At 45.1% G+C, this 20,423-nt stretch overlaps 3 protein-coding genes across 4 annotated transcripts; 1 reads left to right on the top strand and 2 right to left on the bottom strand.

Moving 5' to 3' along the window:
- Nucleotides 1-648: 648 nt before the first annotated feature.
- On the bottom strand, nucleotides 649-5,214 carry LOC125510554 (CWF19-like protein 2). Of its 2 annotated transcripts, none has more exons than XM_048675772.1 (9): nucleotides 4,910-5,214; nucleotides 4,544-4,826; nucleotides 4,213-4,436; nucleotides 3,919-4,119; nucleotides 3,197-3,835; nucleotides 2,817-2,869; nucleotides 1,650-2,001; nucleotides 1,237-1,449; nucleotides 649-1,143 (listed from the first exon to the last, which is right to left on the bottom strand). In XM_048675772.1, the coding sequence occupies exons 1-9, from the start codon at nucleotides 4,952-4,954 to the stop codon at nucleotides 817-819; spliced, it is 2,337 nt and encodes a 778-aa protein (XP_048531729.1). In that variant the 5' UTR covers nucleotides 4,955-5,214; the 3' UTR covers nucleotides 649-816. The 2 variants fall into 2 exon arrangements, with proteins under 2 accessions (XP_048531729.1, XP_048531728.1); XM_048675771.1 differs by having other exon boundaries at nucleotides 2,790-2,869; nucleotides 4,910-5,213.
- A 2,732-nt stretch (nucleotides 5,215-7,946) lies between these two features.
- Nucleotides 7,947-11,564, bottom strand: LOC125510552 (deoxyhypusine synthase-like). Its single transcript, XM_048675768.1, has 7 exons — nucleotides 11,236-11,564; nucleotides 10,633-10,800; nucleotides 10,230-10,448; nucleotides 9,392-9,475; nucleotides 8,826-8,931; nucleotides 8,528-8,763; nucleotides 7,947-8,317 (listed from the first exon to the last, which is right to left on the bottom strand). The coding sequence occupies exons 1-7, from the start codon at nucleotides 11,464-11,466 to the stop codon at nucleotides 8,231-8,233; spliced, it is 1,131 nt and encodes a 376-aa protein (XP_048531725.1). The 5' UTR covers nucleotides 11,467-11,564; the 3' UTR covers nucleotides 7,947-8,230.
- A 128-nt stretch (nucleotides 11,565-11,692) lies between these two features.
- Nucleotides 11,693-14,847, top strand: LOC125510551. The gene is made up of 4 exons (XM_048675767.1): nucleotides 11,693-11,882; nucleotides 12,817-13,920; nucleotides 14,017-14,160; nucleotides 14,282-14,847. The coding sequence occupies exons 2-4, from the start codon at nucleotides 12,889-12,891 to the stop codon at nucleotides 14,405-14,407; spliced, it is 1,302 nt and encodes a 433-aa protein (XP_048531724.1). The 5' UTR covers nucleotides 11,693-11,882; nucleotides 12,817-12,888; the 3' UTR covers nucleotides 14,408-14,847.
- The last annotated feature ends 5,576 nt before the right edge of the window (nucleotides 14,848-20,423 follow it).

Here is a 20,423-nt window from a genome sequence, read left to right as displayed (position 1 = left end):
AACTGCGTTGGATGCGTGTGCTTGCGGACAAGTAGCAGCGCGGCGCAATTTGAGGCATGGGCTCGCAGGTCTACACGAAAACAAGAAGAAAAGATCACGGCCTTGAATCCGTTGCTGGGCACGCACGGCGGCGTGCTTCGCCGGAGCAGGCCGAAGGTGTTCGTGCGCGTGTGTGGGTGGGTGAGTTCGAACAGGGCCCAAAGTTGGCGCCTTTGGCCCATGGCGACCAAACGAGCGGCGTCGCTGGTGTACTTGGGACGCGGGACGACGCGCGCGTGCGTGTGAGTCCGACGGAGGCCGAGCAGGGAGCTAGGGCACGAGCCTGAGCTCGCTGCCATTGTCATTCATGGCTGCCCGAGCTTGTATTCGAGCAAGGCGCCGGTGCACACCAAGCTCGCGCGTGAGGTTGTCAAGGAAGAAGGCGACCGGAGCGGCGAGGAAGGAGAGGAAGAAAAGACCCCTGCTGCTGAAAAATAAAAAATTAGACCTCTTTTTATTTCATTTATAGTTTGATCAATGATGGCATTCTGGGCTGCCTCTAATGCCGTCGCTTCAAAATACTCCATCCGTTCCAAATTACTCGTCGTGGTTTTAGTTCAACAGCTAAAACCACGACGAGTAATTTGGAGCGGAGGGAGTACATTTGAATTAGTAATAAAGTTCACAGCTATATCCTGTCAAATGCTAAATTCAACCAGAAAAGCATTTAAAAACATAGATACATGACAACATCAGCACAATCTCTTCCCTGCAAAACTGTCGGTGCAAATTGCGTGAGTCTACCAAACTGTTCCCGAGATTGTATTTACACATCTTCTACTCGAGCTGCTTCGTCCAGTCGAAGGGCTCCCAGTCCTTCATGAAGCTGGCGACGGCTTGCTTCTGGTTATCCATGGACTCGTGCCTCCGGCGACGGTGCATGTCCTCCCCCGGCAACCGGAGCACCCCTCTGAGTACATTCAGCCCGAAACCAGCACCGAACTTGCTCTCGTCGTCTATCACGTGGACGAACCCGCGGTCCAGACCAAACTCCACGTGGAAGTAGGCGAAGTTCTCCGGGATGACCTGCCGCAGGTTACCGATCGTTGGAATGAGCTTCTTCATCTCGTGCTGTGACCATTCCTCCTCAACTTCGTCGATCGCCTGGAGCAAACAGAAGGAATTTCATTAGAACAACAAGCACAGAAGCACCAGATTATTCTCAGTAAGTTATGCAGAAAGCAATAGATATCAGACCTTCTTGAAGTACATGGGTGCTTTGTTTGAAACTTCGCATGGGACAGGGATGCATTCAATCATGCAATGCCTCTGCTGTTTGACCAGGCTTATGACAGTCTCCATGAAAACCACATCCTTGTCCTGCTGCGCAAACATCTTCAGAAGGCACTTCTTGAAGTTGCGAATCTCCTCCCAGACATTTTTATCAACTGTTCTTGTTGAAGACTCATGCTGCAAACATTAAAAACACACAGAATCAATAAGAGTACAAGAAAATACAGGCAATTCATAAGAGCTGCAACGAAAACCATAAGGGTCCATAATAGGGTATTCAAAAGCACAATCAAGTTGAAGCAGGTTGATTTCTTATAAAAGCAGCATGCACAGATGATTTCTTAATTGTATTTCCAGCACATGGTAAGTTGTCTCACCTGCAATGGAAGAATGACACAGTGTCCAGGAACAAGAGGCTCAAACTGTGGCAGCATCAAGTAAGTGAAGTTCCCTATAGCAATAACCAGATGCTTTGGCCTGGATGGGTTCTCAAAGCAATACAAACAGCGCTCTTTCTGAGTTAAAATATGTCTCTGAGTGCCCCTATTCTCCTGGTGTGCCTCTCTGGTCCTTTTGCCTTTCTTAGTGGGAGCATCACCATATTCATATTCATCCTCTACACTTTTACTCATGTTGTACTGTTTGTTGTGCATAATTTTATTTGCAAGATGGAGGTCAGCATCCTCTTCTCTTTTCCTGCGATCAGCTGCACTGGGCTTTATTGTATGCCTACAGTTGAAAAAGACAATATGCGTCAGAGGCAGACAAATAAACTAGAGATCTGCTGTTCAAACTAGAGTATATCCACACAGCAATACAGGTGCATATTGTGTTTTGCATAATATGACACATGTAGGGATATCAGAAATATTTCAGGGAGCAATTCAGTTGCATAGCATACAGCTATGCCTGATAAACGTTACTGGCAACTAAGACATTGACATAATGGAACTGAATGATCATTTTAGCGGTGGATGATTGCTATCTCTCAGATTTCAGCATAGCCATGCAGATGCGGACACATTTCTTTTCTGAACTACAGTATGGATACCATCTGGGCCAATGCTGGGGTGCTAACCATTACCATTATCTTGCAGAATCACATCATATGACAAGCTGGTGCACATCTTTAGATGAACAGGTATCAGTAATTTACTAGTTCAGAATGATAACAAGGGTATGTTTGAATACATGAGGTTGCATCACTTCTTCAATCAAGCATCACAGACAAAAATGCTAAAACATCCAAAAGCAAAAAAGGCAAGTAGGGCATCACAAACCAAACATGTCTTAAACAGCATATGCACTTCCTTTCAAGGGTACTGAACAGAGAATAAGTAAAACATAATCATGAAATATGCACAAGCGGCTTAGAAATTTTAGCATCTTAACCTCCCTGAAGCAAATTTTGTTTCAACACGGAAGCAGCAGACAGAATGTAAATCACAACTTAGGATAGGTAACAGGTAGCCATGGCATCAACTAGTAAGATGAATTTTAACATAAGATTGAAAAACCTGGTTGAGCTATTTTCCTTTACATGCCTAGGCTCTTCAACAGAAGCACTCTGGTTTTCCAGCACAGTCTCCATTTCTCTCTGAGACAAAAAGTTATTAGTTAAGAACTCATGTGGCCTCTACTTGCAGTGTATGCAAGCACAAGAAAATTTGATAGAGCCACTGTATCCTAAACTGTAGGTTAACCATATAGACAGTCCAAATTTCCTATGCCAGCATTGTTTGATAGAGTTCCTAGCACGCTTTGTTGCTAATTGTCAAGGAAATGTTGGAGAGGCTTTATGTGCATTCAAATGGATTAAATAATCACTGTTATGTTGTAAATTCAATTTCACAAACTAGTGATTTGCTAATAAACTGGGGGGAACAGTCTGTCAATTTGTCACAGTAACAATAGAGACACTTACCGAAAGTTGGTCAGCTTCTTCGTGCTTGCCTTTCATTCGGAGCTGCAGAACCTTCGCAGCTAACTGGTTTGCATTTAGCTTTTGAGTGCTACCTGAAGATGATATCTTTGAACTCTCCTGCTTTTGTGTGCTCACTGAAGATGATATCTTTGAACTCTCCTGCTGCTTTTGTGTGCTCACTGAAGATGATATCTTTGAACTCTCCTGGTGGGCTTTCTGATCACTATCCCTCTTCTCGACATTTGAAACATTTGTATTTTTACTACCATGGTTACTGATTTTATCCATAAAGCTTCCATCGTTAGAAAATTTGTTGATGCTTGCTAGTGCTGACGAGATGAGCGTTTGATCCTCAGAGGATATATTCTGTCTGTTTTTCTTCCAAGGTACAGAATCAGGCCTGGGTTTTCTCATTGCATGATCCCGGGAGGAGACGCCTTGCAAATATTGGCGACCACCACCACTCTCCTCGCCTCGCTGGTCCTCCTTCCGATCTACTTTGGAGGATTTCTCAGAGTAGTCTCCTTGTCCAGCTTTTCTACCCCTAATGGCCTGCAAATGGGCATAAGAAGGGGCAACTCTGGATGTTGAGACTGATGCGGCTAAGTGACCCAATGAACCCCATCTCTCTTCAACTACCTGCAGTGATTGAATAAGCTTAGAAGTTAGAGGATGACTACCTAAAACTGTATTTGAAAAAGCATATGTGGTGATGCACACACCTCCTCAATCTTTCTACCTTCACGAGCTGCTTGCTCTTTTGCACGTTTCAAAGCCTTAAGCCGCCAGCTAGCACCTCCGTCACCGACAACAGAAGATGCAAGCAACTGACTGGCTGCATTTGCAGCGGTGGCTTCATCAGGATAGCCACTGCCATTGTCCCTCAAATAGGGGTTCATTTCTTTCGGGTTAGGTTTCTTCACCTGCCATAGTCAATAATTGGAAAAAAAAAGAGATAATCAACTGAACACACATGAACATCAACAAGTTCTTTTAAGTAAATACTGTTACATTACCTCTTCATGTGTAGCCTCAAACTTGTCCTCCTCGTTCTCAGCCCTCTGAGCACGGCTGCCCTCCGGCTGACTGCTGCTTGCCGATTTAAGCATCCATTCAAGGCCCATCTCCTTTCTGACAACCTCACCCGCCCTCATCCCGTCGCCTCCCATCTCTTCCTCTTCATCCTCATCATCATCATCATCATCACTTGCAGCACCTCTTTGCTTCCCCTTGCCACTACCTGCACCGGCAAATGCCACGCGATTAAGCACAGTCCACCCTGAAAAACCCTACTGACCAAAGCACACCTACACCTGAACCAAAATTCACCACGTTTATTATATTTACCTCTTCCTTTATCAGATTCGGCGCTGGATTCATCCTCGTCGGAGAAGTCGCGGCGCCCCCTGCGGCGCTTCCTCCGGTGCTTGCTCCGGCTCAGCTCCTTCTCCTCCTCCTCGTCGACCGAGTCGTCCGACCCCTCCTCCGAGCTGTCCGACCTGCGCCGGCTCCTCCGCCGGTGCCTCCGCCTCCGCTTCTCCTCCCTGTCTCTCCTCTTGCTGCTGCCACGCTTGGTGCGCGCCTTCCCGGGAGAGCCGTCGGATCCCGAGCCGTCGCCGCCTCCTTGCTTCTACAGAAAGGAGTAAAATCAAACCAAATCAAATCCCGTGCGCAGACTGAGAAGTGGAAGGTAGGGGATGCAAGGGAGCTCACCAGCACAGCCTTGTCGCGGGGAACCACCTTCGCGCCCAACAGCATGGCGGCGGAAGGGAGGTTCCGCCGACGAGGGGAGAGGCGGAGGAGGTCGGCGGCGGCGGGGATCCGGCGCGGCGGAGAGGGGTCTGGTCTACTTGTCGGAGAGAGCGTCGGGCGGCGGGGGACTTGGGGAGGCGCGCGTCCGGGATTGGGGCGGAGGCGTACGGTGTTTTGTGGGGAGCTCGGCGCGGTGGAGGGAGCAGAGGTGCCGTCGGATTCCGGCTCCGGTCGGTTGCAACACCCTGGCCTGTACAGTTTCACGGCGTGGCGTGGCGGCTTCCGCAGGCGGTGGCTGTCCTGTTTGCTGGACTGGGCTGGGCCTCAAGCTTAAGCTTAAGCTTAAGAGAGGATGCACGGCAGCCCATGTCAGCTCCCGTCTCCCTGAGCGAAAAGATCACGGCCCAAAGGGGAGGCCACGACTGGGCCGCCCATTTGACGCGCACGGTCACGACCCAGTCCGATGCACTGTGTCGTGGGGAGCAACTAGTTAACGAGCGCTCCTTCGGAAGCCTCGCAACGATCAGCGCCACTTGGCGCACTCTCAGCCATTCGCCACGTGTCGTGCTCTGGACGCTCCCTTCGAATTTTGTTTTTTTATTTTTCCGCACGAGTTTTCGGCTTTTCAAACGGTTTTTTCCGGGTTTTTTTCGACATTTTAGTTTTTCCCCGGTCTTTCTTAGCTTTTCAATCAAAATTTTTTTTAAAAAAAAATTGTTTCTTTTTTTCGTGAAAGTCACGGTTTTTCTTTCACGAGAGGCACAGTTGTGCTTTAGCGATAGTCACGGCCGTGCCTCTCGGAAACGAAAAAAAAACACGTTTTCTATTTTTTTTTCTTTCGCGAAAGTCACGGTTTTGCTTTCGCGAGAGACACGGTTGTGCTTTCGCGAGAGTCACGGCCGTGCCTCTCGGAAAGGGAAAAACAAAACGTGTTTTCTATATTTTTTGTTCATGAGAGTCATGGTTTTGCTTCCGCGAGAGGCACGGTTGTGCTTACGCGAAAGTCACGGCCGTGCCTCTCGGAAAGGGAAAAAAATACACATTTTCTGTTTTTTTTCGCGGGAGTCACGGTTTTGCTTCCGCGAGAGGCACGGTTGTGCTTCCGCGAGAGTCACGGCCGTGCCTCTCGGAAACGGAAAAAAACGCGTTTTCTGTTTTTTTTTCTTACACGAAAGTTACTGTTTTGCTTCCGCGAGAGGCACGGTTGTGCTTCCGCGAGAGTCACGGCCGTGCCTCTCGGAAACGGAAAAAAACGCGTTTTCTGTTTTTTTTTCTTACACGAAAGTTACTGTTTTGCTTCCGCGAGAGGCACGGTTGTGCTTCCGCGAGAGTCACGGCCGTGCCTCTCGGAAACGGAAAAAAACGCGTTTTCTGTTTTTTTTTCTTACACGAAAGTTACTGTTTTGCTTCCGCGAGAGGCACGGTTGTGCTTCCGCGAGAGTCACGGCCGTGCCTCTCGGAAACGGAAAAAAACGCGTTTTCTGTTTTTTTTCCTTACACGAAAGTTACTGTTTTGCTTTCATGAGAGGCACGGTTGTGATTTTGCGAGAGGCACGGGCGTGCCTCTTTCGAAAAGGGGAAAAAACCATGCTCCCGGTTCGGTTTTTTTCGTCCGTTTTTTTTTGTGAAAAAAAAAAGTTTTGTCAAAACCTATCAACATGGGATCTAGTTTTGAAGATCTCGACGCGAACAATTCAATGGTGAAAACGGTTCGAGATTTGGACGCACGGTTTAAGAGATAAAACGTTTTGAATAAACGGATCTACGAAAAAGGGTAAACTCCCAGGTTGCGACAAGTGACGCGCTGCATGTGCGCCACTTGTCGCGACCTGGAAAAGTGGAGTGTTCTTTGCAATGAGTACTCCTTAATTAGTGATTTCGCTGTGTCGTACTGGCACTGCAGCAGTCTATTTTAGAAGTTAAAAAAATCAGTCTTTTTAGGCAGTTCTTTTAAATTCCGATTTCTTTGTAAATACAAACATTTTTATAAAAGATAATATTTTTTCGAAAATGGAGCAGTTTTTGTAATTTCTGAAAAAAACGCAAGCATTTTTTTAATCTATGAACAAATTTTGGAAACATGAACATTTTGTGAAATTCCCAAACTTGTTTGGTTTCCTTTCATGCTCTTGTTATTTCAGGTTGTTCTGCAATGAAGCAACGATTTGTTAATCTATCTTGTGGGGAGTGTGTCTCTAGCCATTATTCTTTGAGGCCTCGTTCAGTTTACAGGATTTCCAAATCAGAGGGGTAGGAAAGGTAAATGGTTAGAATGAGATGCCAACTCTAATCCTTAGAAAATTTCCACGAGGTCTCACTTAATGCTAAGAATCCTACTAGGGAATGAACAAAAGAATCCTCCAAGGAATGAGGTCAATATAGACACAATCCTCTGGAATCTTGTACCTATGTTCCTCTGAAACAAATTCTAACAGATGAAAAATTCCTCTAGGAAAACCGCAAACCGAACAAGTCCTCAGCAGGTTGCTTACATCTCTTCACAGGATGTTTAAGATATGATCACAATATATAAAAAAAAAGGAACATGACTTGATGCATGTAACTACCATTTTTCTCATTGAGGACCTTGTTGACCCCTCTTCATTTAGTTCTATTCATTTTCTTCAAAAATGGTGTAACTTTATTAAAGCAGGAAATGCTGGACATAGGAAAGCTGTATGGCGATGCTATTTTGTGTTGAAAATGCAGAATAACCTTCAGCAGAACTGAAGGGCACAACAATGTTGACTTGGTGAGGTGTGCTCCGTTATTCTGCTTCAGCTGTGGCAACCCAGAGGCCGGTTAATGAACTGTGATGTAATAGGGACCATAGCATTTGCAAGCGTTTTCATAATACTGTATCACAATCACTATTTACAATTTTAGCAAGAATTTCCCCCCGTTTGTACTAGGGGTCAATCAGCAAACTGATTCAACCAAACAACTTTATTTTGTTGACCCAATGATGTAAGCCAGTCCCCTTTCTTTCAAGCCCGTCTTAAAAAATCAAATGATCCTCACCAGATACTTTGCTTGTGAAGTCGCAGTTTTCCAGAGTCAGATAAAGAGAGGAACGACTCAATCGTCCATTTCCTCTTGCATAATCTCATTACAAAGCATACAATTGGTATTACAACCTCAGGTGTACATCGAGCAAAAGGAATCAGTAATTGTGGCCGGCATCTGACAAAAAACCTTCTATGTTATCCTCCAAAGAGCCCAGTCAAATGATTGGAGATCAATAAAAAATAAATTTGAGGCCCTTAGTTCGCAGCCAGAAATTCAGTTGGTTGAATTTGCACCGTGAGACCTCCGTGCAAATGTTGCGGCTACAAGTAACGGGAAAGCGATAGTCGCATCACAGTGAACCTGGATTTCCAAAAGCTGGAATGTTAGATTACAATAATGATGATCACCAAATATGATGTATGAAAACCATCGCACAGCACAATTAGGGCCAGTTCTTTTGGGCAGGTGCATCATGATCATTATACCCTATACCTAAGGAACATTTTACCTAGTACTAGTATGCAAAACACAAAACAAAAATATCTCAAACTTGTGAGCATCTGTATATACCTTTACAGGCTTTGCTGAACCTTTGATCTTTCCCCATGAAACTGCTTCATCTGGCTGTGCCCCTGAGTCGCTTCCATCAAACTCTTGAGCTGTGTTGATATAGACTGCATAATCTGCACCATTGCGAAACATATTTGCATTGCATATGTGATGCTTTGGAAGGCCTCCACCAAGAATTATGGCCCCGGTCTTCCTTGGGCTTGCATGAATGGCTTCACCATTTATCAACCTTATATCTGCAAAACCATTCAAGCATTTGAAAACGAACACAAAGGATATCAAATAAAGGGGAACTTACCTTGTACAATGTCGATAATAAGACCAGGATTGCGAACTGCATGACAAAACAGCATGTCTCCGAGTGATCCATCAGTCAATGCTGGGCAGTATACAGGAATATTGTTCTGGTCGATTTTAATGAGTCAGCACTTCGCAACTTCAGTCATTGCACAAATAGTTCTTGAAAGTTAAGAATTTCAACCGAGAAAAAAGAACCCAGTGTGGAATAAAGTGAAGGACAACCCAATAAGTGTAACAACCAGCCAGCAACTCTACCATGCTTACTTACATCTGCTAAACTGTGACCCACCACTTCAGAAAAAATAAAAATTTGGTTAAGGAATGATTACTATTTCTGGGTAAATCATAAGACTCAATACGGTAAAGAATTTTTTATGGTAAAACAAAACCAATATGAGAATCAAACTCAACAAAATTCTTAAGAAGAAACTCTAGATTATCTCCCTGTTTACCAAACATAGTTATTTCCAGACTTCTTAAATACGATCAGAATTTACACAAACACATGCCTGCAGACTTTCTGATAATTTGAAAAATAATGAAGAACTGTCAAAAGCATGCTACCTTGTATGCCCAATAAAGGTAGGAGCTTTCATCATTTATTTCCTTGCCAAGACGAGCAATCACTTTTGATGGTGTCCAAACATTCTGTAGGTAACAAGAAATAAAAAAAAAACATAAGTATGGTCAGCAGTGAAGCTTGTACAAAGAATTCACATTGTAGGAAATGCTGGATCATCTTTAATTAAAAGATCAATCAACCGAGGTGCAACAATATCTGCATAGACTTCAGCAATTTGTGCAGAAACTTATAAAGTGTACTTCACACAGTAGGTTTGACAAGATTCTGTAGTCTGGATGCTTATTCATGTATATATTGCTAGATGCATACATCTGAAAGAAAGGAAACTCATGGCGCCGGGTTACAATAAAGTTCGCGACTTCATGTTATGTAGAATTTCAGTTGTTTTAAGCATTCTTTCTATAGCATGTGAAACAAATACTATTGTAAGTACTTTGAGTCAGATTTAAGTTCTCTTCATTTTAATTGTTTTTTTCTTTCCTGCTTATTTGTTGTTCCAGAAAAGTAATTGTGTACCCTTCAATTAAGGAAATTTTCAAAGACTACAAGACAACCCTATCAAAATTATATTACTACTAGTTTCGCTAAATACAAGATATAATTAATGTACTCTCCTATTCATGCATCCCCTGCAAATTACCAACTTTGCAGCTAATTTATGCATCAAAAGCTTCCGTGTGCAGTATAATGGGCCCATGACACGTACAAGGAAGGGTAGCCATAATCCACATTATTGGGGGATTTCGGTAACTAGGGACATACCGAACGAAAATTAGAACTGATTATTACCAGCTTGCTTAAGCCAAGAGGAATGATTACCTCAGTAGATTGTTCTTGTAGCATCTGGTCAAAGAGTGGCATGATCCAGTTTTCAAACTTGCAATAGTTATCATTAGGCACCAACAGATTTCCTATCCGGTTAAGTCCTTTTGACCGTAGCAGTGCCCCAGGTAAAGAAAATTCACCTCGGTACGTTGGTGCTAGGCATTTTATGAGGTCTTCCTCTATACCCCCAGCTGTCGTTACAATAACATCCACCTGAAGAATTTTGTGGAAAATAATTAGCATGGATTAGGAAATCAATGGATATGCAGTTAGTGATTAACTGGAACAAACATCTCCAGGCGACTAGGCATACTTCTAATACACAGATTCTTAAAATGATATTTGAGGTTGCTTTGCTTTCAGATTTGCACACGTGACACAGAGTTGGAGCATTTACCATGTGATGTTGAACTAGAAACCGTATTACATCCCGTATACCGGAAGAAACAAGGTTTGAAGTGAAACCAAGGAATATCTTGCACTTCACAGACTCTCTGTATTTCGGGTCAAGTTCAGCTTCATCACAGTCCTCGGTTGGCTTCTCATGCGACAACCTCCAATCTAACTTCATTGTAGCAAATTACAGTGGAGAAAGAGTCAGTAGAATGTAAGGAGAGTAGCGAAAATCGGCAAAAATTCTGGAAAATAGTACTTAATTTTCGGAAGCATGCATAGTGATATGACAGGCATTCCTTCATCTATAGATTACCTCCAGCTATTTTAATGCACAGCACTTGGATTAAATAAAAGACTCCAAAGTGACACACATTCAGCTAGACTGTTCAGATACATCTAAAAGATTTACTTTGGGGAAAAAAAACACTTGTCAGCTCCACCCTGCATCGAAGCGATATATATCCAACTATCTAAGTGCTCTAAATGGCGAAATAAACGGAATAAATCATCTGCTTCACCTAGTTCTGCTAACTAATCCCGTGCTCAAAAGGAAAAGGCAAGCTCGCAGATGGAGAGAAAGGGAAAAGCGGGCGGTGTACCGTACCATCTGATTGACGACGTCAATGGCGTCGCCGAGGTTGGACGCCTGGAACCCCGTCGAGGCGAGCGACCCAAGAAGCCCGTCGAGGCCGAGGCCGGCGTCGTTGAAGTCGGCGCCGGCGATTTTGGTGAACCGCGACTCGTCGAGGGACTCGGACGGCTTCAGCACGATGGCGCGGACGCCCTCCAGCGGGTCCTTGCCGCGCTCTCCGCCGCTTCCGCCCTCGCCGGCCATCTCCGGCGAACCACTGACCTGGAGCACGAGCCTCCGCCGCCGCCGCCCGCGAGAAACTCACTTTTTCCCCCCGGCGAAAATACTGTACTGAAGCGAACCAGGTTCCGTCCGGTCTGGTCTCTTACTTCCGGGAGCGACTAGCATAGAATCTGGACCGTTGGATTACAAATCGACGGCACAGATTCTAGTACAGGATGAAGTACCATCTGATATTCTCCCCCCTGACGACCCACGACACGCAAACAATCCCAGATCCACCGCTGCTGTCTACTCCCCCACCGAGCTGCCGGCCGGCCGGCCAGCCACCGCTGCTCGGAGACCCGATGGCCATGGACGCATCACCTCGGCTCTACCGCCGGCTCAGGAAGGCATCCGACATCTCCATCGCCACAACCGCTCCCTCCTCGTCCAAGCGTGTACGCGGCCACCCCCAATCCCCTCTCTCTCCCCCTCCGCCTCCTGTTTTACCTATAAATTTCACATCTTTTGGAAGCAATTCTGCTCTCGCTGCCAATTAATGTTCAAACTCGTCCAGCAATTAAACTGGTGGCCACGCAAATCCCCCCTTTTTAGTTTTCCAAGAAAAAATCTCTGTATTTTCTGGATCGCTCCATGTGTTGCCGAATATACCAATATGCTGTCTAGAGCGAGTACATCTAGATGTGCCTTAGTTATTAGTTATTGTACACCCAAGTGATTCAATCAAGCATATACAGAAAAAGAAACAGAATCAAGAAAATGCTCACACGAATCTCCATGTAAGATCAATGCCATAGGACTTAGATGTGATGGCACATCTAGATGTGCTTTAGCAAAACTGTATCAATATATACTGATGCCGTAAATAGAGACAACGCAGTTTAAGGTGATTGTTTTGCTGCGTTTTTTGGGTTATAATCTATCTACTTGTTAGAATTGCTCTTAAACTGTTTCCTTGTTCACGTCATTATTTAGTTTTCCCTGCAAAAGAACGTCACTATTTTGTTTGTTTCTGATAAAAACACTTTTCAAGGTGTTTTTCGCTGTGATACTAGAGGTCTTATAATAATTACTCCCTCTGTAAAGAAATATAAGACCTTTTAGATCACTATATTTCTTTACAGAGGAAGTACTCCCTCCATTCCTAAATATAAGTCTTTTTAGAGATTCCAACGCGGACTACATACGGAGCAAAATGAGTGATTCTACACTCTAAAATATGTCTATATAGTCCGTGTTGAAATCCCTAAAAAGACTTATATTTAGGAACGGAGGGAGTACTTTTTAATACAAGTAGCTTACTTATCTGGGTAAGCTTCTTGGAATTCACTGACCATAACTCCATATTCTTTCACATGGAAATGAAACCAGATGCGTACGAAGGAGTAACACAGCAGCTGCTGCGAGGACAAGATCAGCAGCTTACCTGAGGAGATACTGATCATGATCCTTGACAAGCTAGACGCGCGCACAACAATAACCACCACTGTCCTTTCAAAGCGGTGGCTGGATCTTCCTCGGCGATCACACGCATTTTATGATTTTTCCATTTATGATATTCTCCCTCCACGCTACCACAGGCTGAAGAAAATAGCTATGGAGACTAAGGCCAGCTATGAGGTGGTGAAGAGGACTCAGAATCTGACTGACATCTGTGACAAGTACGATCGGTATAATGCCATCAAAGACAGGAGTGAGCAGTGGATGTGGAAAGTCCGTCTGCTCACACCCATCCTGCAACGTTATGAGCGTCTGGCCATGCGATGCTATGTTAAACGGGTGAATGCATTCCTTCTGCCTCCCGATAATGTTCAGCGACGGTCTTTCCAGAAGCTGAGGCTTCAAACCTTTTGGAGGCCCGGTCTTGATGAATGGTTTAAGGCAGCGGTTGGCAGATGGGGGGTTGAAGATTTAGAGATTGTCGTTGAGAGCCCTTGCAAGCAATTGGGATTCTATCGGTTAGATAGATGCCAGAATGTGCGGCTGAAACGCCTTCTGCTATCCAATTACTGTCATTATTATGCAACCCCCCCATTGTTTTTTCAGAGGCTCACAACACTTACTCTGTGCAAGGGAAGTTCACGTCCCCACCTCGTATACGATATTCTGAGAGATTGCTTGCAGCTGGTGGATTTGAGGCTGAGGGATAGTCCGCATAGCCGAGCTCCTTTACACGTCAATTTTCCTAACTCAAGGTTGAAGAATCTGCAAGTGGACAACTGCGATATTTTTAAAATCTATCTGACTTCAGTGCCTTGTCTTGAAACATTTGCTTGTCGGGGTCAGCCAACCAAACTACGCTACGGTGAGGTGCCTCGGCTTAGGCATGTGAGTTTGAACTTCTTGGAAACTGGATGTGCATATACTGGTGAGCTTGATTTGATTCCTAGAAAAAACACCCATTCACTAAGCAAATTCTTTAAAGGGGTGCCGCCACCAGTAGAGGAGTTTTTTCTGCAATTGAGAGGGCATCAGGTGAGGAACCATTCCTGAAATGATCTTGTCTTTATCAATCATAATGTTGCATTGCTATATAAGGTGGTTCTAAATATCACTATATCATGTCTGCAGATGTGGCTTAAACCAACCGCCATAATCAGCCGGCTTACCAATCTGAAGAAGTTATTCATTGCAAACGTGCCAGTGGACTGGGATACATTCTGGATATTCATCCTATTTGCTGCCGCACCTTACTTGCAGTCGCTACATGTTCATGTCTGTCCCTTGGCGACCCAATAACCTAATAACTATGTTTTTTTTGTCAAAACACGTACCTTTTTGATTTTGAAATATTTCTGCAAAGCAAATATCCTGAACTCTGAAAATCTGAATGCAGTTTGACAATAACTTGGAGAAGGTGAGTGCTGCTGGATCACTAGACGTGCAGGTCGAGCAACCACAGCACCATCACCTCAGAGAACTCGTGGTCATCGGCGAGTGGCGTGGCAGACCGGCTTTGTGAAGCGGATCATGAGGGCGTCGCGGAGGCTGGGGCGTGTCCATTTGCTTGACGGGCACGTCGTGGAGGACAAGGAGCAGGAGCTCGTCGGACTGGAGATTCTCCCGCACCGGCGGGAGTGGCATGAGTGCGAGAGGTTGGAGGTGCTCGAAGAACTCACAGATGGCACTGGTTTCCCAGTTCACAAGATAGTTTTGGAGTGACTTTTGATAATTAATACTCCCTCCGTCCAAAAATACTTGTCCTTGGAAATGAATAAAATGAATGTATCTATAACTAAAATAAGTCTAGATACAACCATTTCTAAGACAAGTATTTTCAGACGGAGGGAGTATGAGTTTGTTGTGCCGGTGGCCTGCCTCTACTAGACCACAAGCCTAACTATGGTGGCTGAGAAGAAAGAAAAGTGTGTCCATATGGGCAACTGGGTATCTTTGCTTTGATTTTGCTTGATTATGCAACGGATGGATGTAGGCATGTGGAATACGTAGCTGTTTAGATGATTCCGGGCCTGTTCATGGTGTGGCTTTATTCGGCAGAAAATAGTGTTAGATACAACAAATCTAAGACAAGTAATAATATGGGGGGTACCACTATTATGTATAAACGGTATTTTATTATCGACAAAGCTAATTTCCTGCCGGCAGGAATCGAAAAAGAAAGGGGCAGGACGTAGCTGTTTAGATGATTCCGGGCCTGTTCATGGTGTGGCTTCATTCGGCAGAAAATAGTGTTAGATACAACAAATCTAAGACAAGTAATAATATGGGGGGTACCACTTTATTATGTATAAATGGTATTTTATTATTGACAAAGCTAATTTCCTGCCGGCAGGAATCGAAAAAGAAAGGGGCAGGACGTAGCTGTTTAGATGATTCCGGACCTGTTCATGGTGTGGCTTCATTCGGCAGAAAATAGTGTTAGATACAACAAATTTAAGACAAGTAATAATATGGGGTACCACTTTATTATGTATAAATGGTATTTTATTATTGACAAAGCTAATTTCCTGCCGGCAGGAATCGAAAAAGAAAGGGGCAGGACGTAGCTGTTTAGATGATTCCGGACCTGTTCATGGTGTGGCTTCATTCGGCAGAAAATAGTGTTAGATACAACAAATTTAAGACAAGTAATAATATGGGGTACCACTTTATTATGTATAAATGGTATTTTATTATTGACAAAGCTAATTTCCTGCCGGCAGGAATCGAAAAAGAAAGGGGCAGTAGCTGTTTAGATGATTCCGGACCTGTTCATGGTGTGGCTTCATTCGGCAGAAAATAGTGTTAGATACAACAAATTTAAGACAAGTAATAATATGGGGTACCACTTTATTATGTATAAATGGTATTTTATTATTGACAAAGCTAATTTCCTGCCGGCAGGAATCGAAAAAGAAAGGGGCAGTAGCTGTTTAGATGATTCCGGACCTGTTCATGGTGTGGCTTCATTCGGCAGAAAATAGTGTTAGATACAACAAATTTAAGACAAGTAATAATATGGGGGTACCACTTTATTATGTATAAATGGTATTTTATTATTGACAAAGCTAATTTCCTGCTGGCAGGAATCGAAAAAGAAAGGGGCAGGACGGGATTCGAACCCGCGACCTCCTGCAATTGGCCCACCACGGTAACCAACTCACCCAGACTTTGCTACTGTCAAAAGTGCCCAGGCTATGAATATATTGCGTAGTGGCTCTCTGTTCAAGATTTAAAATGTGAACGACTCGCTAACTTTGATTGCGAATTCCGTTGACTGTCGCGATTTTTTTCTAAATTGGATCTGTCATTTTTTTGGGGGTGCTAGATCTATTGGCACGCCCTCATTACATTTTTAGTCAAAAAAAATCTTGCTAAATATGGGATTTGAACTCACGCCTAGCAAATAATGTGAAACACACACTAAACAGCTCAGCTGGACCATTTGTTGCGAAAAAGAATGCACGCCATATTATTTGACCATTCCATGTTGCTTTCTTTCTTTCTTTTCTGTGAGGAGTTGATCAAATATACCCCAGTAACTGTTATGTGAATAACATGGTCACTCACACATCGCAAACCCGATAACTTATATATCCCTGTCCTGATAACTTTGGCGACCGAAGGGGGAGGGGGGAGTTGACGAACTTTTGTGTGAATAGCATGGTAACTCACACATTGCAGACCTGATAATTTATGCACCCTATTCTGATAACTTTGGCAGGAGGGGGAGGGGGGGTTGATGAAGTATCCTCTCGATAGTTTTTGTGTCAATAGCATGGTAACTCACACATCGCAGTCCTGATAGCTGATGTACAAATAACGTAGTAGCTTTTTTGACCCAAAAAAACTAGTGTAAACATACCTTCGATAACTTTTTATATGAATAGCATGGTAACTCACGCATCGCAGACCTGATAACTAATGCGAGTCATCCTGGTAACTTTGACAACGAGGGGGGGGGGGAGTTGATGAAATATTCCCTCGGTAGCTTTTGTGTGAATAGCATGGTAACTCACACATCGTAGACCTGATAACTTATGTACCCAGGTCCTGATAACTTTGGCGACGAGGGTGGGGGGAGTTGATGAAATATCCCCTCGGTAGCTTTTGTGTGAATAGCATGGTAACTCACACATCGTAGACCTGATAACTTATGTACCCAGGTCCTAATAACTTTGGCGACGAGGGTGGGGGGAGTTGATGAAATATCCCCTCGGTAGCTTTTGTGTGAATAGCATGGTAACTCACACATCGTAGACCTGATAACTTATGTACCCAGGTCCTAATAACTTTGGCGACGAGGGTGGGGGGAGTTGATGAAATATCCCCTCGGTAGCTTTTGTGTGAATAGCATGGTAACTCACACATCGTAGACATGATAACTTATGTACCCAGGTCCTGATAACTTTGGCGATGAGGGTAGGGGGGGGGGAGTTGATAAAACATCCCCTCGATAACTTTTGTGTGAATATCATGGTAACTCACACATCGCAGACCTGATAACTTATGTACCTGACCCTGATAAAAAAGTCATAGAGGAGTCCCTCTACACATTCACATGTATAGTACATCATCATTTATGCAGTGATTTTTTTTCAAGAAAATACCTTTCCTTTTGTCATCAGACAATGGTGAAAAAGAATTTTAAAAGACTTTTGTTTTCAAGTATTGAACAACAGCCTGGGTTGGTGTAATGGTTGTTGGTCATGGTATTAGGCGTGCCCTAGCTATTTGATGCAGGTTTGAATCCCATGTAGCGCACTTTTTGATCTGTCGCTGGTCGTTAGCACAGTCCTTTTATTATTTTTTATTTTGGAAAGAAACAAAAAATCCTTGATATTGTTCACTACTACTTCGTGGACCATGAACAACATAGAGGTTCAAAATCTCATAACTTACAAGTATCTAATGCACTATATATGAGTTGCATGTGTAAGTGCATCTCGGCGCTCGTATTGGAGCGGTGCGCCAACCAAGAGAGCACCGCCGGCGCCGCTTTCCACCATTGCTATATAAACTGGTGCCCAGGTCATAGCCGTAGTCATCCGACTCCTACCAAGGAAGTAAGGGGACATCGAGATCCCTGTAGTCCGTTGGTTGATCAAATGGAGTAACTTACCACCAGTGAAAGCTACACGAGAAGACGCAACATTCATTTAGAAAGTTTTCCCTCAATTCAAACCCTGAGGACAGGTTTGATCTTGATCAGGGGGAGTTATCAGGACCCAACAACGTTCTATCTGAAGACGGTGCTATTGTAGTTTAAATTCAGTTAAGTTTGAATGAGAAGAGCGCGGGAAGACTTCATCACCGTTCATCTGCCATCGGATGTGTCACCTTCCTTCGTACCGCTTTGGGAGTTAAGACGAAGAAGCAATCGTTGATCGAGCATCGGACGGCTCGTGCTAGCGCTCTTGTCGTTGTTCAAGTTTCCGGCAAAGTCTACAGTAGTACTTCATTTGCTTTCCCTTCGTTTTTCTCTCATTTGTAATAAAACCACCTCTCTTGAGACTGGGCAAGCTATTCAGACATTTTTAGGGTTTCCCCCTTCCGCCGTCGCCCATCAGTGTTCCTGGTTGGCTAGTTCCTCTTGTAACGAGCTTGTACTCTGGAATCCTTCCTCTGAAACTGCCATGACAATGCAAGTTTAGCCTGAAATTCCTGAATTTAGTTCGTCAGTACTACTTGGTCTAACAACCCCCTTCCACTGAGAGAAACTAGGACATGGTACTAGTATTGTAGTACATGTATTCTGTTTGGTTTAGGAGGGTGAACGTGTCGATCTTCCTCTCAAGCTCTTCTTCTTAGCCCCAACCACGTGACTCAACTGCTGTTCGACTTTCACTACTACAAAGGTCGGGGTCGCTTCTATTTGACAACCTCCTGCAGAATTCCAATATATCAACATTTGGAGAAAATCTGCACTCCCATTTTAGAAGAAGAGGAAAGAATCCACTCTGAATAGATCTATGTAGCATCCGCGTGCGTAAAATCCAGATGATGTGGAAGCCTAGTGCTATTCAACATTGATAATAGTAGTTTTTTATCCAGTTGATTGATATACAGGGCCGTGATGATGTTTTACTGTATATTTACAATGGCCCGACTAAAATGTAAATTGCAAGTTATCACTCTAGTGTCAGCAACTTGTCATCTATCTTGAGAAAATGTTTAATGCTATGAATAACTTTACATCTCTGTTTCTCCTGGAACATGGTACCTGTGCCATTCATTTTTTTAGAACAAAGGCTCGAGAGAGAGCCCGGCTTTGAATTAACAAAACCATCAACCGGCCAGGAGTTACATCGGACAACACCTTACAAGAGGAAAAAGAAAAAGACGGCAGATACATGGTGCTACTAGACAACTTGCAAACCTCAACAACACCAAACACTACAACATAATGTACAACAAAGCTTCGCTTGATGTCGATGATGTCCCCAGCCGCAGAATGAGCACCATAGGTGGAGGGCTCCACTCACAAGATGAGACCCATCATAGGCAGGGAGCATGCCCTCATCTGCACCAGGAGTGGTGAGCTGCAACAACCTACCCAAAACCATCTCCGAAGAGGACCCCTGCCCCTCGTCCTGGCTTGAAGGACGCCGCACCGTCGGAAGATGGGGAAGCTCACCCTAGAGCCAGATAAGATGGCAGCCACGAACAACCTTGAGAGGTACTCAGCCCAGCCCCCAGCTGAGTCGAGTTCGCCTTGGAAGATCCTCGCCCACACACATAGAGCCACACACGAAGGGATGAAGCTATCAAGATCGAAGGTGCTGAGGAAGGAAGCGCAGAACGATAAAATCGGACCATGCGACCGTTGATCCCCCAATCCCCAAATCAGAACGCCCTCGCATCTCTCGAACCACCAGAGCGGCACCTCCAGGAAGGTGACGGCGGAGAGCGCCGCTGCCGCCCCATCCAAAAGGATGAGGTTTTCACCCGGGGCGAGAGGAGGGAGAGGGGAACAGAACCTCGACGGAGCCTCCAGGGAGGGGCACAACAACAGCTGATGTCGTCACCATTGTGGCCGGGCCATACCAGATTTCTCCCGGACTGCCGCCACTCCCGCACCCCAAACGCACCAGATCCGGCGACTAGGGACCGCCAAGGACCAACAACGCCGGGGTGGAAGGAGCTATGAGAGGGGGAGGGAAAGACCTGCAGATCTGGCGCCGTCCGCCGGGGGGAAGACCGCACGCGAAGACCAGCCACCAAACGACCACCGCCACCACGCCGCCCACGCGGCCGAGGGGGCGGAGCAGCACCCGTGACCATTGCTCGCCGGAGAGCCAGCCGGCGCCTCTCCTTTCGAGGCCGCCGCCTCGGCGTCCGTGTCTCTCCACATGGAGGCGGAGCAGCAGATCCTCGCCGCTACCGCCCTCGTCGGCCGCACTGGCTTGCCCGAAGACCTACTCTGGTGGCGACGAGGGAGGAGCTAGCAGGGGGCGGCGGCGCGCACTAGGGTTTCGTTGCCGCCCGAGTCGCCCCGAGCGGAGCGACGCGGGGGCTGGGGGGAGGGGCTCTACCTG

Source organism: Triticum urartu, chromosome 5, assembly GCF_003073215.2.
Source record: "Triticum urartu cultivar G1812 chromosome 5, Tu2.1, whole genome shotgun sequence".
Taxonomy (NCBI): domain Eukaryota; kingdom Viridiplantae; phylum Streptophyta; class Magnoliopsida; order Poales; family Poaceae; genus Triticum; species Triticum urartu.
Note: the sequence above shows the minus strand (reverse complement) of the source record. Positions and strands in the feature narration are given on the sequence as shown.